Source organism: Pangasianodon hypophthalmus, chromosome 8, assembly GCF_027358585.1.
Source record: "Pangasianodon hypophthalmus isolate fPanHyp1 chromosome 8, fPanHyp1.pri, whole genome shotgun sequence".
NCBI classification, from domain to species: Eukaryota; Metazoa; Chordata; class Actinopteri; order Siluriformes; family Pangasiidae; genus Pangasianodon; species Pangasianodon hypophthalmus.
Window position 1 is genome coordinate 26,880,984 of NC_069717.1, and position 16,845 is coordinate 26,897,828.

The window sequence follows — 16,845 nt, forward strand, 5'->3', positions numbered from 1 at the left end:
TATAGGATGTGTATGGAATTATCATTATAACCAGAAGATTAACTGATTAGATATTAGAATTGATCCAAACAGGGTCAAGGTCACAGCAAGGTCAAATTCTCTGAAAGAGTTTTTCTTCAATAGTTTTGTTCCTGTTTGAGGTGTATTTTAAGGGTATTTTAGGCATACAAATTAGTAACAAGCACGACTAGACTTGTTGCCAGTGGAGGCATCGCCGTCAACGTCGAGGTTTACTAGTTTTATTTTATTTTATTTTACTTTTCCAACCATATTATTATTGCAGCAGTGGTACTGCGGTGATTGATACAGTACTGGTATTGATGCAACTTGATACAAGTCGGGTAGTTCTTACTCTGTGTGTGTGTGTGTGTGTGTGTGTGTGTGTTTTACAGGGCCCATGCCAGCTGTACAGGGAGGAAGCATCACAAAGGGCCTTCCTGGCACGCGCATCCACCAAGATTCCTCCATAACATACCGTGGTGGTTCCATCACTCAGGTGTGTGTGTGTGTGTGTGTGTGTGAGAGACAGAAAGAGAGAGAGGCCTACGTATTCATGTTCTTTTTCATTCACTTATTAGATAATCTATTTTCATTTTAAAGCAGTGTAGCTGCATGTATCTACATTTACATGTATTCATTTAGCAGACGCTTTTATCCAAAGCGACTTACAGATGAGGAAACACAAGCAAAGCGATACATCAGGCAGAGAACAATACAAGTAGCGCCACCATACAAGAGTTTTAATTGAGTGCTAGAAGAGCAAAGGGCACAGAGTTAGAGGTGTAAGAGCAGTCTCTGTCTCTGTGATTTTTGGGATGATGTTAGAAACAGAGTTTCTGGTTGTTTTGCTTTTATATGACCTTTAAACCTATTTCTACACATATCTAATGATTCCAAGCGTAACATCATCTTACTCTGTTTTGGCCGAACATGTTGCTCCTTTTCTAAAATAAATATTTGAAATAAGCAAAAGTCTCTCAGTAGAATAAAAGTGTCAATTTCAAGCCTCAGAATGAGTAGAAATGGGTATAATAACCTTATATTTGTTTAAAACATTCGATAAAGAGAAACATTACATAAATTTGCCTATTTCCAAATATTTATACTTGCTAAGATATCAGTTTTTGCAGTGTGAGTTGTTAAATCGGTGCAGTATTGAGGTTGAGCGAGTACAGAGTACAGCACGTGAGAGTACAGCACGTGAGAGTACAGCACGTGAGAGTACAGCACGTGAGAGTACAGCATGTGAGAGTACAGCACGCTCGCTGATTAATTTCTCCTGATCTGTTCACTACTGAACTCACTACAGTTGTAACCTTTAAGTTTAAAAAAAAAATCAGTGTATAATATATTCATCTCACTGATTTGCAATATAAACCATTTTTAATAATCACAAGGCTGCTGTCAGCTCAGAATGACGCAAAATGTCGGTTTCATAACAGTCATAGAAGAACATAAATCTTATTAAACTTCCACTTTAAGTAAAAAAAACGGGACCTTTTGGATTGAAGTCACCTCACATCTCAGCAGCTAGCACACTCTCTCACTCTGTGTGTGTGTGTGTGTGTGTGTGTGTGTGTGTGTGTGTGTGTGTGTGTTTGAGTGAGTGAGTGTGTGTGTGGGTGTGCACTAGCACAGTATGATATAACAAGTGCTCTGTCTATGCTCAGTTGCTATAGCAGCAGGAACACGCTGTCCACCTGTGTTCTCTCCTTTTATTTACCCTTCTGCTGATCTCACACACACACACACACACACACACACACACACACACACACACACACACACACTCACACGCATAGACCTGAACGTGTAAACACACAGAAACACCTGTATACACACATACACACTCAGAAAGTAATTTGGGTATGAAATGAGTCAGATATAAGAGTGTGTGTGTGTGTGTGTGTGTGTGTGTGTGTGTGTGTGTGTGTGTGTGTGGCTGAGTCAACATTATATTGTACTCCAGATCTGATGAAATGAAACAGTGTGTACATTATGCGAGTTGTCTATACCTCAGTCTGAAAAATGCGTGACTGTATACATAATTTTTTTTTTTTTTTTTACCCAAAGCAACTTAACACGTGGCACAGAATCCAAATCCACCCTGAACGACTTCCATATTTTTCTTTATTATTAATCCCTAATCATCGATATATTCCTGTATTTTCACTTTGGTTATCCGTTTCCTACATTACCCACAATGCCATGCTGATAGGGATGCAGTGGAATTCATCCCTCGCTTCATCTCTACTTAAAGAGCGATGCAGCGGCGCTTTAGTCCTTTAGTCTGTCCAGCTCTCTCACGTCCTTCACACCAAGTCGACGCTTGTTATCTCGTAGACCGCTAACTAGCCGCACCGAGTCTGCGTCTTATAGCTGCATTGCATTCTGGGACTTTGAGTCCAGCGTGTACACACACACACACATATTCAGTAAAGGCCATGCTGTTTTCTATATGCTGCTGTTATTATAGTATGCTGAGAGCTAGTCTCATGTCACTGGAACAAACAGTACTATTTGTGTGTGTGTGTGTGTGTGTGTGTGTGTGTGACAGGGCACCCCGGCAGAAGTGCTGTATAAGGGTACCATTACTCGTCTTATCGCAGAGGACAGCCCTAGCAGGGACAGATCCAGAGACGAAAACCAAGCCAAGGGACACGTTCTGTATGAGGGCATCAGTGGACACATCCTCTCCTATGAACGTAAGTTTGATCTCACACACACACACACACACGTTCTCGCCATCAGGTATTCCACGCTTTTGACACACACTTGTCTAACGTTTACATTTCTGCTGTCTGTAGGCGCTCTGAACCCAAAGGACGAAGGCAGGGGAGAGGTGTTAGGGCTGAAACGCTCTTACGACGTCATGGACGGTGGGGGCATCTCTCGAGTGCTGCCGTTACGGGACTCTCTGTCCACTGCTGAGGGTCGGTGCAGATGATCAGTCACACATGAGCGATTTCTTTGTCTCGTTGTTTCTTTCCACATTTATTTTCAAATATCTTCATGTACCCCTCTGTCGTAGGTTTGATGTGTAGAGCAATGCCTCAGGAGAGAGAGAGTCCTCGTCCTCATCATATCCGCGGCTCTATCTCACAGGGTGAGCGCCGCTTGTATACACACTCCTGTGTGTGATTGTACACACCCTCCTTTCACGTCTTCATGTTATGCATAACAGTGCAGTGCAATACTGATAATGGTGAACGGCGTTTATATAGCATTGATGGAAGGAGTGTCAGTGTAGGTGTCAGTACTGTGTGTTTTTAATGTCAGAGAGAGGAAAAAAGAGAGGCTGGTGAGAGAACGACTGACTAGTCTTTCATTAATAAAGCATCGATTGTAATCGTTGGGAAATTACTGGGGTATAAGAGCAATAAAATGCTTTGCGATGTGCCGTTATAGGAAAATAAGTAGCGCTTTTGTGGCAAATACATCAGCAGCCTTTTCAGTTTTGCTCTACTACGCTTTGATTGACTGACTGATTTGATTGATTTACATTTCAGAAAATCTCTACCAGTGTCTCATTTTCACCCAACATGGTTAGGAGGGAAGTTTAGGTGCCTACTAACTCTCTCTCTCTCTCTCTCTCTCTCTCTGTGTAACTCTCGCTTCCTCTCAGGTATCCCACGTCATGTAGAGTCCCAGGAAGAGTATTCACGACGAGAGCCGAAGCAGCTGAAGCGCGAGAGCTCTCCGTCTCCCCGTGGCCCTGACGCTATTAAGGGCCGCCCCCACGACAGCCTAGTGCCCACGGTTAAAGAGGGCGGACGCTCCATCCACCTCATCCCGCCGGAGGGTGTGCTGATGAGCAAAGCACCTAAAGAGGGCTCCATCACACAGGTAACTCAGTTACAGACTCCTGCTGTGAACATTTTTACAGTAATAATGATCTGATTGTGAGAAACTGTATCAGAATGTGATTAACCTGAAACACTCTGGATCTGTATCTGTTGTTTCCGAAGTTATGCAGAAATACGTTATTGAGTGTTGAGTATTGAGTGAATGATTTATTTACAGGGCACGCCTCTCAAACTGGAGACCGCGGGTTCATCTAAACGCCACGACGTGCGCTCCATCATATCCAGCTCTCCTCGGCCGTACTCTGGTCTCCCACCTCATTTGGAGAGGGGCCACTACGACGAGCCGGGCCCCAAATCTCGGCCTAGCGCTGTGGTCAGCACCTCAAGCTCCCTGGTGCTGGGGGCAGAACAGGCGGGCAAAAGTCACCACAGCCCGGTGGGCTACGACGAGCACAAGAGAGCAGGATATGCGGCGCCTTCACACCGAGGATCCCCGCTGGCCAGCAGAGACACGCCGCAGCGGCCACACGAAGGTACGCAGCACCGTACATGTGGAGAGACTCCGTGTTAGAGCCGTGTAATGCAAAAAAAAAAATCCTTATGCGGATGTTTTAAGATACAATCTCCTACTTTTTTATATGGCTAAAATGCTTGTATAGATAATTATCCCCTATGTAGTGAGCATGTATAGTGAATTAATGTGTCACTCTCAGGCTCTGCGAAGGTCCCTCAACAGGAGAGGAAGTCCACTCCCACTCCTCGGGAAATGAGCTCTACCAAGTCTCCGCTGCCTGTAGTGGGGGATCACGCTGCCTCTCTGGCCTCCTATGAGAGGCTGCTGCAGGGTCTGGGAGCCGATGTGTACCGAGGACAGATACCGCTGCCGTTCGACCCCGCCGCCCTGCCCCGGGGCATCCCTATAGATCCAGGTAGGTCAACATGTGAGCTTTTAGCATTGACGTTTCAGAAGTTTCAACCTTATAGGCATACTATTACCCAAGCAACGTATTATAAAACAGTTAGTTATAATAGTGTGTGTTTGTGTGCCATCCTCAGCTGCTTATTACCTGCCTCGACACCTGGCTCCCGCCCCTGGTTACCCCCACCCCTATCCCCCTTATCTAATCCGGGGCTTCCCTGACACAGCAGCCCTTGAGAACAGACACACACTCTTCACCGACTACATCACCTCACAGCAGATGCACCAGTGGCCTGCAGCAGCTATGACACAGAGATCAGACCTACTGAGAGGGCCCCGAGACCCACCGCTCACTTTACCGTACTCACCTACAGCACGAGGTATATATACACACACACACACACACACCAGCTTCTCACCTACACTTACCACAACTTTAAGAGTAACTATAAATAGATAAAAAGTATGACGTCATCATTTCCTTATTTCCCGAATTCACTTCCTTCAGGAGCGTCTGCATCACCAATGGACCGCATGAACTACCTCCCTGGCGCTCCAAACACTTTCCCCAGCCGTGCGTACACCACCTCACCGATCTCACCTGGTACACACACACACACACACACACACACACACACCCAAGCTGATAAACACTGAGTGTTCAGTATAACATGCACGGCATTGCAGGTGCTGCATGTGTAACAAATCTTTGTTCATTTATTCTCTTCTCTAGTCGGAAGCTCACACATAAGCAAACTCCAGGGCACACCGACGTCATCCGAGAGAGAGCGCGAGAGAGAGCGTGAGCGCGAAAGAGAGCGCGAGAGAGACCGGGAGAGAGAGCGAGACCGAGAGAGGGAACGGGAGAGAGAAAGAGAACGAGAGCGGGATAGAGAGAGGGAGAGGGAGCGAGAGAGGGAGAGAGAGCGGGATCGAGACAGAGAGAGGGAGAAGTCTCTCGGCCATGGCAATGTGGAGCACGCCCCCATCTGGAGACCCGGTACAATGACTCACACACGCTCTTTTACTTGTTGTGTAGATTTTAGTGAAAAGTCAAACAAGAAACAGAAAAGTGTATAAAATTTGACAAATGTATATTATAATTTTCAGTGCTGGTCAGTAATATCAAATACGGTCAGACTCTCTGTGCCTGTGATGCAGCATGTAATTTGTTATGTTTGTATGTCTTTGGCATTGTTCTCTGTGTGTAATAGTACTTCTGACTGTTCCTGTGTCTGTTCCTCACTCTCTGCAGGAGCAGCAGAGCAGACTGGGAGCAGCAGCTCCAGCTCGCGTCCTCCTTCCCTGCCTTACAGCCACCAGGTGTCCCCGATGAGCCCTCGGCCCCAGGACAGCCTCCAGCACAGACCCACTGTCTTGCACAACACCAGCTCGAAAAACCTGCAGAGTTCAGAGCACAGCAGCCCGTCTGTACTGAGGTCAGACACACAGACACACAGACAGACAGACAAATCTATCTGACTAACTGTATACCTCTTGCTCACCCAACCATCTTATATGTATCAGTTTATATATTAATCTGTCTCGCCTATTAATAAAAATAACCTACACAGTTTGGTCTCACAGTAACACATCAGCAGTACAGCACACGCATCTCTCGCTGCTCTCATTAATGCTGTTTATCATGTCACCACTAAGCAGTCCTAATATTCTTGTTTCACCGTCCTGTCCAGGTCTGTGCCACAGAGTTCTTCACGTTACCCAAACTACAGCGGGCACCTCCAGAGAGCCAGCGAGGCCTATCCAGACTCGAGCGGGGTCAAAGAGCTGAGCCGGGAGCTGAGTAAGACCCAGAGTCGCGGAGTTCTGCCCAAACACCAGGAGCCCAAGTCCGAATCCAAGATGTCCAGCCCGAGCGGGGGCGGAGTTTACCCCTCGGCCTTCGCCCAGGCCCCCGGCGGCCATGTGGGGCTCACAGCAGGCCGTGGTCTTCCCATGATGGCTACCGAGAGTGGCATCATGAATAGGGATAAGACTCAGAACAAGGACCACGAGCTCCGTGCACTCGGTGAGACCAACGTTACAGCACAAAAATGTCATGCTGGTTTGAGCATGTTCATAATCTGTATCGTATGTTCTTTTATTTGTTATTTCCTGTTCTTTTCTTCTGAGCAGCACTGACACTGCCTTCATGTTTGATTTTGAGATTCTGAGTTTCTCAGCCCTTGAGGGAATGCTCTTGCAGCCTTCGGATAGCTGTGTGTGGGAGGATATAAAAGCGAGAGGGGGAAAAAAAAAAGTGCTATGGGGTCATGCATGAAAAGATAAGATTTCAAAGAGAGGGGAATCATGTACACACACATGCGCACACACACACACACACACACACACAGAGAGAAGCCTATTTGGGCATGCACATCATCTGCTGCTTTTAGTACTGATATCTAAAAGCAGTAATTAATAACTCTGCATTTGTTTTTGTACATTAAAACATTTTTGCTGTAATTAAAATCAGTGAGTATGCCTGATGTCAAGCATGTGAAATTGGTTTAAAAATATATTATCGAGTTGGTGAATACTGTTAAAGACTATGCTGCTTTTGTGTTAACCTCTAGACGTGTGTGTGTGTGTTGTTTTTATTTTTGTTTTTCCACCACCACAGCTCAGCAGAAGGCTCTAGAGCAGCACAGTGTGTTTTTTATTCCAGAGGAGAGACTGTCTCCCAGCCAGCAGCCTCCATCCCCTGCTGTTAAAAGCTCCCAGAGAGTAGTGACCCTCGCCCAACACATCAGCGTAAGACTTTTATGCACATGGCTTGTGTATGCACATGGTGTTCCCGGGGTGAAGCAGACATTTTGTGTTTTCTAACAAATCTCGCTTCCTTTTTCTGTTTCAGGAGGTGATTAAGAAAGATTACATGCGTCAGTCACAGCAGGGGCAGGCAGGAGGCCAGCCTGTGTTTAGCTACCACAATTCCCCTGTGTTGGACCTCACTCGACCCCCAAGTGCCCCCCAGACGCCCTCGGAGCCGAGCGTCAGCAGCCGCTTTACCCCCGAGGGCTCCAACAGCGACAGAGACAGGATGAGAGACAGGTATGGATGTGTACGCCTGTGAGTGACAAAACTAAAAATAATAACACGGTATAGTATTCTAGTAAAGATAGTATAGTAAAGATATCTTATAACCCTACTGCTTGTACAGTGTAGCTTGTCTTTGTATTTAAACCCAGCACAGTTAGGCTGTGCTAATAAAAAAATAATGTTAGTCTAAGGCTTGTTGTTGTTCATTTGGTCATGGGCTCCAATATGGTTAGGAGAGCAGATTGTGAATGTTTACCTCATGCTGAGCTGCCTTTTGTTTTTGTTTTTGTCTTCATATGCGCACAGGTCTCCTCCTCAGAGTAAAGTGTCCCCAGTGAGTCTGCCCCCTGAGTGCATCGAGCCAGTCTCTCCACCAGGGGGCGTGTCCGAGCCGGAATCCCAGGCAGCAGCGTGTCCCAGCGAGCAAGCCGAGCAAGGGTATAGACATCTAATATTTAACACACACTGAAGTGAAGACATACTCCTCTACTGTTACACACCACTTAACTGTTTATTCCTCCGCTTTCCTGCCGTCTGTGTCAGGATGGGATCTCGCTCTCCCTCCAGCAGTTCCCAGCCACCTGCGTTCTTCAGCAAACTCACCGAGAACAACTCCGCCATCGTCAAGAGCAAGAAGGAGATGATTAAGAAGATGGTTGTGGGCAACGAGAATGACTTTAGTGAGTTTCTAGCACACAGATTTTTTATTTATTTATTTATATTTTTTTGGATATAGCAGCTATATATAAAAAAAAGACTCAATCCTCATCCTTTGTGCCATTTTATTTTCTCTTCCAGACTCGGGACAGCCCGGGACAGAGATCTTCAACATGCCTGCCTCTGCTACTGGAGGTAACCTTTAACACAGATGATCAAATAATATCAATAAAACAGTTAATTGTCACTTTTGAGAGAAAGAAAATGTCTGCTGAAGTTTTATAAAGATGCACGTTGCTGTACGTTGCTTTTTAACTCAAATAGTATGATGTGTATTGTGAAATTGTCTTCATATATCGTCTTTATATATCATATATTTTCTTTATATATCATGTTATATTTTTCCCTTATACTAGAGCACGGTTCAATTCTCAGATCGAATTCTCAGATGGTGTTTATATTAATGTGCTTGTTCTAATACATTATCATTAAAATAATAATAAAATAATAATAATAATAATAATAAAACACTTGCTATTATTGGAAAATAATCAACTTCTAGGTGGTAACAGTAACTGTTTTGCGTCACCATTCTCACCACCCCATCGTTGATTATTTCACTCTTAAGCATACATTCAAGCGAATGAGACTTCTGCTGAGGTTTAATTTTACTTGCTCAACAAGATGCTTGTCCACAGAGAGACCTGATGTTATTAGCGATGTGATAATTTCATTAACCTTTCATATTGTGAGCCTCGGCCAATTCGATTAGTCTCAAGTTAGTGTATTTATTTATGCATCATTTGAAATTAGAACATCAGAAACACTTGATACATCTTGTAACACTGTGTGTGTGTGTGTGTGTGTGTGTCTTAGGGCCAGTGACCATGCGTAGCCAGCCTCCTCCAGACTCCAGTGGGAACACCATTGGCCTGGAGGCCATCATCCGCAAAGCTCTGATGGGGAAATATGACGAACAGGCGGACGAGCGCTCGCCCTCCAACTCCGGACCCTCTGCTGCTGCTGCTGATCCACGCACTGAAGAGCCTTACTCACTGCCTGGTATGGATCTAGACCACACACACACACACACACACACACACACACACACACACACACACACACACACACACACTGATTCCAACACACACACTCATTCACGACTTTATTTCTCGTAGCCATGACTAGTAGTAGCCGTGAAGTAGTCTATCATCACTGAATCAATCACTTTCTTTCTCAGTTTGACGAGACACAGTTTATTATACTACTATAAATATATTTCCGATGAAATTTGCATCTTTTTTTTAATTGGACGTCTTGTGCTACTTTATTAAACTCTTTGCGCGTGTGTGGTGTTAGTGAGCCGAATTGTCTTTTGAGGTGAACGTGTGATGCTAAACTGGCGATTTGCAATACGTAGACGTAGGCGAGCGAAGCTGACTTTCCTCGTCATCGGCACCTGGTCATCGTGTCGTTTATCGAAAAGCTTTCAAGTAGCATGTGTGTGTGTTGTAGGTAAATCAAAGAGCAGCGGGCGCTCCAACGGCCGCAAGACAAAGTCTCCCGGTCCTGGACTGTCGGGAGGAGAGAGACCGTCCTCTGTGTCCTCCGTCCACTCCGAGGGAGACTGCAACCGCCGCACACCTCTCACCAACCGAGTGTGGGAGGACAGACCGTCATCTGCAGGTAATGACACTCACAATGACCACAAACGATTTCATGACGATATGTTTTATACACTCTCTGTCCACTTTATTAGGAACACCTGTACACCTGCACATTCAGTAAATATCACCTGAAGCTCTTGACGTGCATCTGCATGATTTTACGCATCGTGCTGCTGCCACCTGATTGGCTGATTAGATAACTGCATGAATGTACAGGTGTACAGTTGTTCCTAATAAAGTGGACGGTGAGTGTATATAATAATTATACCACATTGATGTTGAATTCTCGATTCTGATTGGTCAGAAGCTCAGAACTTTCTATACCAGTTATTGTTTCTATGGAAACAATTGACTCAGGGACTTGAATTATGGACACTCCACATAAACAGATTTTTTTTTTTAAAAAAAAGTGAATAATTGGTGATATATGGAAGGAGTCTCCAGTGTCAGCGATTTGTAACAGTCGGAGGTAAAGCTGTAATTTAAGTTTTCCGACATCTTCAGGACAGAGGAGTTTACGTTTCGTGGTAACATAGCATAGTTGCGGGGTTGATATTTTTTGTCGTAGTTGTTGTTTTTGCATCTTCTCAATTTCAAGAGAGAAAAGAGAGACTGATAAGGGAACGAATCTGTAGCGTCTATAACGTAAATGAGAAGTGTTACACAGATGTTCTACAACATGAAATGTAACTATAAATGGATAAAAAGTACAGCATAGAGTTCTTTAATAAATAAAGAGAAAATTGTAATTGCTGTAGTATATATAAGTGGAATAAAACACTTCAGGATGTGCCGTTATAGGAAAATAATTACTTTCAAGCTGTTAACGGTAACTACGCTTCATCCCATCGGTGATTATTTTCCTACAACCGCACAACCCCAAGTGTTTTATTTCTTACATAAAACGGAGGCTCACAGGATAGTTTTTCACATCAGTATAATTGATATTTTATTTACATGTCGAATGTCTCATTCACTAAGGGGTGTGTGTGTGTGTGTGTGTGTGTGTGTGTGTGTGTGTGTGTGTGTGTGTGTGTGTGTGTGTGCGCGCGCAGGCTCCACCCCATACCCCTGTAACCCCTTCACGATGATGCGTTTGCCCGGCTCGGTGATGTCCGGGCCCTCCCCGTCGCCCACGCAGCCCGCTGCAGGACCTCCACAGCCTCAGAGCCGAACCTGGGAAGAGGAACCCAAACCGCTGCTCTGCTCTCAGTACGAGACGCTGTCCGACAGCGAGTGAACACACACACACACACACACACACACACACCCCTCCTCTATTCGCTCCTTTAAACTTTAAACAGGGATGTGAATGGATACACACACATGCACACACTTAGTGAAACACACTAGAGAGCACATACACATGCAAACTAATATGCATACCCTCATATTACTAATGCACTTCTCTTAAGTACAACACACACACACACACACACACACACAGATGTACCCTGGTGAAAATGGCTGCTCCAGAAGAGTACTCGTAAGCGTGTACACACCTGCACACCAACATTAGCGTGTGCCATCACTCCAAGACTGCTCATATTACAACGACAAATCACTCTTTTTTTTCTTTTTCTTTTCCTTTCCTGGTGTCCTGGTCTTATCAGACTCGGGTATCACAGAGACTCCTCTCTCCATAGTACCGCTCAGGATCCTCACATTCTCACCTCTTGCTGACACACACACACACACACACACACACACACACTCACTATGCATTGCTGTTTTAAACCAATAATTTGGCTCCAAATGGAATGAACAAGTCGATCAGATTAGCTCGTTTGGTGTCTTTATTTCGCACTTGAGGGTTAATGTAGCTAAACAGTAAGGCTAGCTTCGAGCTGCTAGTGTTTATTCATTCGTATTGGTCATCTCAATCGTTTCTAACACACAGCTCCGCCTTAAACTTAAGGCCACGCCTCTTATCTGAGACTGATCCTTGCTACGTCCTGACTGTTAGCTGCTACGACTGTTTTTAGCTCTGCGTCCGTTTTTTTTTTTGTTTGTTTGTTTTTTTTTAAATACATATCCTTGTGTCAAACCACTCCACAAAGCAGTTGATTGAGATGTGTAGCTTGAGTGATGCTAATCTGGTGGATATGCGCTTCCTTTATTTGCTAGCTACATTAGCCTGAACATATCTTGGCTCTAGTGTTTCAGTTTTGGCCCAAAATGGCTGCCGATGGCGTCGCTCGTTGCTTTTACAGACTCACAGTTTCACCACTTGAGCTTCTGAGGCACATTTTGAGGTACAGAGGACCGTGTGTGTGTGTGTGTGTGTGTGTGTGTGTGTGTGTGTGTGTGTGTTTGCGTTTGTATACACTGATGCATGAATTCAGATTGAGAGAATGAACAAGCCAGTTCCAGTTTTCCTGTTCTGAAATACGTACATTCAGTCCAGAAACGCTCATGAAGAGTGTGTCTGTCTGTGTGTGTGTGTGTGTGTGTGTGTGTGTGTGTGTGTGTGTGTGTGTGTGTGCGCGTGCGCGCGTTTTTCACTCTTTTCCATGGGCGTTAGTTTACAAGGTACATAATGCATTTTTTTAATGTCACTGATAACATTGCAGTTTCTGTTTTTTTTTTTTTTTTTTTTTTTTGTTTTTTTTTTTTTTTAAACAGCGGTTTCAGACTCGTCTCTACTCGAACATTTTTTCTTTTCATGAAAGCTGCGACGTGTTTTTTTTTTGTGTGTGTGTGTGTGTTTATCACTAATTTGTTTGCGTCTCTTTTTATTAAAGCACTTGGCCAGCAGACGGTTCTTGTTGTCCCGTCATGGACGCTGATTATTCATTTAATGTTTTTTTTTTTTTTTTTTTGGTTGTTTGTTTATACAGTATTGTGTTTTTTTTTTTATTTTCATGTTTGTCACCTATATATACCTTTTGTAATAAATAAATAAATAAATAAAATAAAATAAATAAATAGATAAAATGTCCAATGCTCCAGCGACAATCAGAGAGGAAAAAGTGCTGAGCTGAGCATATGGACGCCAAGCTGCTTTTTCAGGTCCCCACAATGTCCTCACACACACACACACACACACACACACACACACATGTCGGTTTAAGAGACTGCGCCAAATCAAAGCCATGGACATCGAGGACTGCTCTGTCGTCGGTTTAAAAAACAAAACAAAACAAAACAAAAAACAGACGACTGATATTAGAGGACGCTGATAGGTTATTTTTTTGTGGGTTTTTTCTCTTTTTTTTTCTTTTTTCTTTTTTTTTTTTTTTTTTTTTTGAGGAAGGGGACCTCCGCCCACAGCGAGTGGACTTCTCAGCTCACTGGGACTCCAAACCCAACACCTCATGTGTAGAAATGTGTATCCCTTTGTTGTGTACAAAAAAAAAACAAAAAACAAACAAAAAAAAACGATTCTGGTGTTAAGTGCCATTTATTTGAGACGTACATTTACTGAAGTTTAAACTACCAAGTGACTACGCACAACTGTTTTTTTTTTTCCTCTGTTTTTTTTTCTTCTTTTTTTTTTTTTTTTAAAGGCTTAAAAGACGAACCTGGTGTGTCACGGTCGTTTGACACACACACTGCTGAGAGCGGTGGATTTTATGTCCTCACACTAACGCGTCTTCAGAATTCGACGCTGATATCCGTGATGCTATAAATACTATCAAATTACTTTGCATGTGCTTTAAATATAAGTCAAATTTTATTGTTTGCTACTTTTTTTCATAAAAAAGTCATCCCTCTTTAACATTGATATAAAAAAATAAAGACTTTTATGATTCTATTCCACAGGTTTACCTCAGTGGGAGTTTTTTTTGTTTTTGTTTTTTTGTTTTTTTTTGAGGAATATTAGTCCCGTGTTGAGAATTGATCATTTGGTATGTATAATATTGTGTGTTTATTTTGTGTAAATGCGGCTTCATCGCATCACACACTCGTTCTGTTCTCTAGACGTGTGCCAACGATATTGTTTTTGGTCACTACCATATTGTTTGCTCCATTCGGTGTAAAAAAAAAAAAAAAAAAAAAAGACCCTTATTTTTGGACAGATTTCATAGAGCATTACATAAGAAGGCACCTTCAATTAAGTGTTAATTTTTTTTTTTTTTTTAGCAAATATTAAAATATTGTGATATCGTAAAATATTAATCCACATTTCCACATGATGCATTTCACACATTCTAACATTACTGCATGTTTTAGAAGAGACATAAAAACAAATTAGTAAAAAATAATAATAATAATTTCACAGCAGATGTGCAGTGTTCTCTCTGGAACAACTGTCTTCATTTTTCCTGAGGTACAAATGTATATGAACTGATTTAAAAATCATAACTGGTTGAGGGGGAAAAAAATGAAACAAAAAGACCAGACTCCATTCACAGCTTTAGGATGGGAGGAAAGCAAGGGTCAGGTATCATCCATTTTGTACAACCATACTGTCCGCTTTTTTTTTTTTTTTTCTTTTAAACATAATTCCAGCCCACTGTATTATAGTGCGGAGTGTAAATAGGCCTAAAAGGGTGTACATATTTATGTGATTTGCTGCGAGGTGGATATTCACAGAGAAACTGTTCACTGTTGTGCATCAACATGGCCACCAGCAAGCTTTGTGGATAAGCAGTGTACAAAAATGAAACAGGAAAAAAACAGACACTGCCTTAATGTTTAAATAAAAAGCTTATTGCCATTGAGATGTTTGAGTGTTTGTGTTTTCACTCTTTTTTTGTAATTGCATTATTGGATCATGGATTTTTTTTTTTTAATAGAACAACACAAGTTGCATTTTTGTTGTCACATACGCAAATATGGCGTATGACGTTTTGTACATGTTGCTGTCGTAATCCAGGGTTTCACTTTCAAATTCAAATGTAGACAAAGTAATAATGACGCTTCATAAACAAGTGGTAAAGTAGGCATCATATTACGGTTGACGGAAGTGTTTTTTAAAAAAAAAAACACCTAAGATAAACCTGCAAAACGAGTGAATACAGTGTTTATCAGCGGTCAAAGATTTATCGTTAGGGCTGCATCGATACCGATTCTGGTATCAGGTATCACTCGGACACAGTGCTCATTTCCTCGTACATGTAAAAATGCTCCAGAGACACCATCCGATAGCTCGTGATACGATGTGACGTAATCCTGGTGTACGTTGTTGCGCTAATCTCAACATGTCAAGAGGAGGCGCTACTGTGTCTTTCTCCAATACAAGTAACCTGCTAAAGCATCTTAAACATAAATCTCAGCACGAGGAGTTCATCGCTAGCAGCACACAACGACAAAAATGTCTTACCCAGTGTGTTGTTCTTGACGATCAGCCGCTTTCGGTCATTGACAAACGAGGGATTCCGCCGTAACGAAAACAAAAATGTACTTCACTTACAGCTGTACAGAAGCTCTTTTCTGAAGTGAAGTAAAACCTGCAGCTCTACTCATGTAGCTAATGTAGCTAGCTGCGAGCTAGACCGATCCTAGTATCATACATGCGTAGACACCTAACTGTGTTTTCCAGGGCCATAATTTACACCAGGGAAGCGTAAAGAGAGTTAAATAACATGTTCTGTGACATCCCTGATTGATTGATACTAATGAGTAGTAATATTCAGTTTGATCTCTGTATCGATGAGTATGAAAAATTCTCAGAGTAGTATCGATGCATCTGCTTGTAAGATCGCGAATCGGTTCAATGGTAAATGTTCCAAAACTGTAATCTGAGGTGATTTCTTTTCAGGGATGAAGACGCAGAGAGAAAACCACAAACATTCCTGATCCTGATGGAAATAAAACCTGTGAGTAGTACCCATGTCTGTATGGAAAAGTTTGCGCACCCCGGCCAAATTACAAGTGAAAAGAAGTACGCACAACTGCTGCAGCAAACCATTTTTTTCTTAATAACATTTTTCCTATAAATATTACTGCAGGTACTTTATATTTGATGCATACAACTGTATAGAGGATAAAAATATCCTCGTGTAAATCTAATACCATCCAAATAGAGGATATTATCTGTGTACTTGTGATTTATTGTCATCCACTTGTTCCTCAAGATTCCTCTTTAATTTAGTAATGAGGTTACTATTATTTTTGGTGTTTTGCAGCGTTGTATCATTTGTACTTTGCTTTGTGATTAATCTGTGTAGCATCCCTAAGGATTAGGTTTCACTCCAGCCCTCTTTAGCATCTCGGTTCCTCCTACATAATCTCTGTTTCGCACTTGCTTTTGGCCAGATGATGGGAGAGCGATGTTCTTGGAAGAAATTTCTGCTTCATTTCCAAGTCACTTTCATTAAAAGTGATATTTATCCCAAAAAAAATTGGAAACCTATAAACTGTCTGGTTCAAGTGCTGATGTTTAAAACACAAGAGGGCACCAGAGCATCTCGTATGCTTTAACAGTAGACCTTCCTTTTATATTTCAGCTCTTTACTGTCACAGTACAACGAGCATTAATGGAAATATTATATATGCAACATGCTTTGGATGAAGGCAGGAGCTTTGTTGTTCCAGTTTCAGCAGGGTTTTAAGACTATTGCTCTTCACACTGTATGAGAAGAATAACAAACACTTGGCTGAATTCTACAATAGACTGCAATAACGTGTTCTCCACGTCACATTATACCATGAAGATCTTCTAACGATACACCTGTGATTAAAGTAAAATTACTATGTTCTCGTTCTGCTTACGTCATCAGATGGTGCGGAAAACTAGCTCGCATAAATCCAAGCATTTTAAAAAGTGAGCTTGAGGTAATAAGAATATTTATTTTTCTATTCATTA

General features: G+C 42.5%; 1 protein-coding gene across 4 annotated transcripts in view; it reads left to right on the forward strand.

Annotated features, from left to right (window-relative positions):
* The window catches only part of ncor2 (nuclear receptor corepressor 2), a 103,070-nt gene extending 86,689 nt beyond the window's left edge, over positions 1 to 16,381 (forward strand). For 2 of the 4 annotated variants that reach the window (XM_053236459.1, XM_053236462.1), the window contains 20 exons: positions 393 to 496; positions 2,558 to 2,705; positions 2,808 to 2,933; positions 3,032 to 3,106; positions 3,626 to 3,846; positions 4,024 to 4,339; positions 4,520 to 4,735; positions 4,863 to 5,105; positions 5,234 to 5,329; positions 5,459 to 5,725; positions 5,981 to 6,164; positions 6,420 to 6,754; positions 7,349 to 7,479; positions 7,583 to 7,779; positions 8,074 to 8,205; positions 8,311 to 8,447; positions 8,566 to 8,619; positions 9,301 to 9,486; positions 9,940 to 10,110; positions 11,147 to 16,381. In XM_053236459.1, coding sequence (XP_053092434.1) covers positions 393 to 496; positions 2,558 to 2,705; positions 2,808 to 2,933; positions 3,032 to 3,106; positions 3,626 to 3,846; positions 4,024 to 4,339; positions 4,520 to 4,735; positions 4,863 to 5,105; positions 5,234 to 5,329; positions 5,459 to 5,725; positions 5,981 to 6,164; positions 6,420 to 6,754; positions 7,349 to 7,479; positions 7,583 to 7,779; positions 8,074 to 8,205; positions 8,311 to 8,447; positions 8,566 to 8,619; positions 9,301 to 9,486; positions 9,940 to 10,110; positions 11,147 to 11,331 — 3,524 coding nt within the window. In that variant the 3' untranslated portion in view covers positions 11,332 to 16,381. The remainder of the gene's footprint in view (positions 1 to 392; positions 497 to 2,557; positions 2,706 to 2,807; positions 2,934 to 3,031; positions 3,107 to 3,625; positions 3,847 to 4,023; positions 4,340 to 4,519; positions 4,736 to 4,862; positions 5,106 to 5,233; positions 5,330 to 5,458; positions 5,726 to 5,980; positions 6,165 to 6,419; positions 6,755 to 7,348; positions 7,480 to 7,582; positions 7,780 to 8,073; positions 8,206 to 8,310; positions 8,448 to 8,565; positions 8,620 to 9,300; positions 9,487 to 9,939; positions 10,111 to 11,146) is intronic. The other 2 variants (XM_053236460.1, XM_053236461.1) reach the window with 2 other exon arrangements.
* The last annotated feature ends 464 nt before the right edge of the window (positions 16,382 to 16,845 follow it).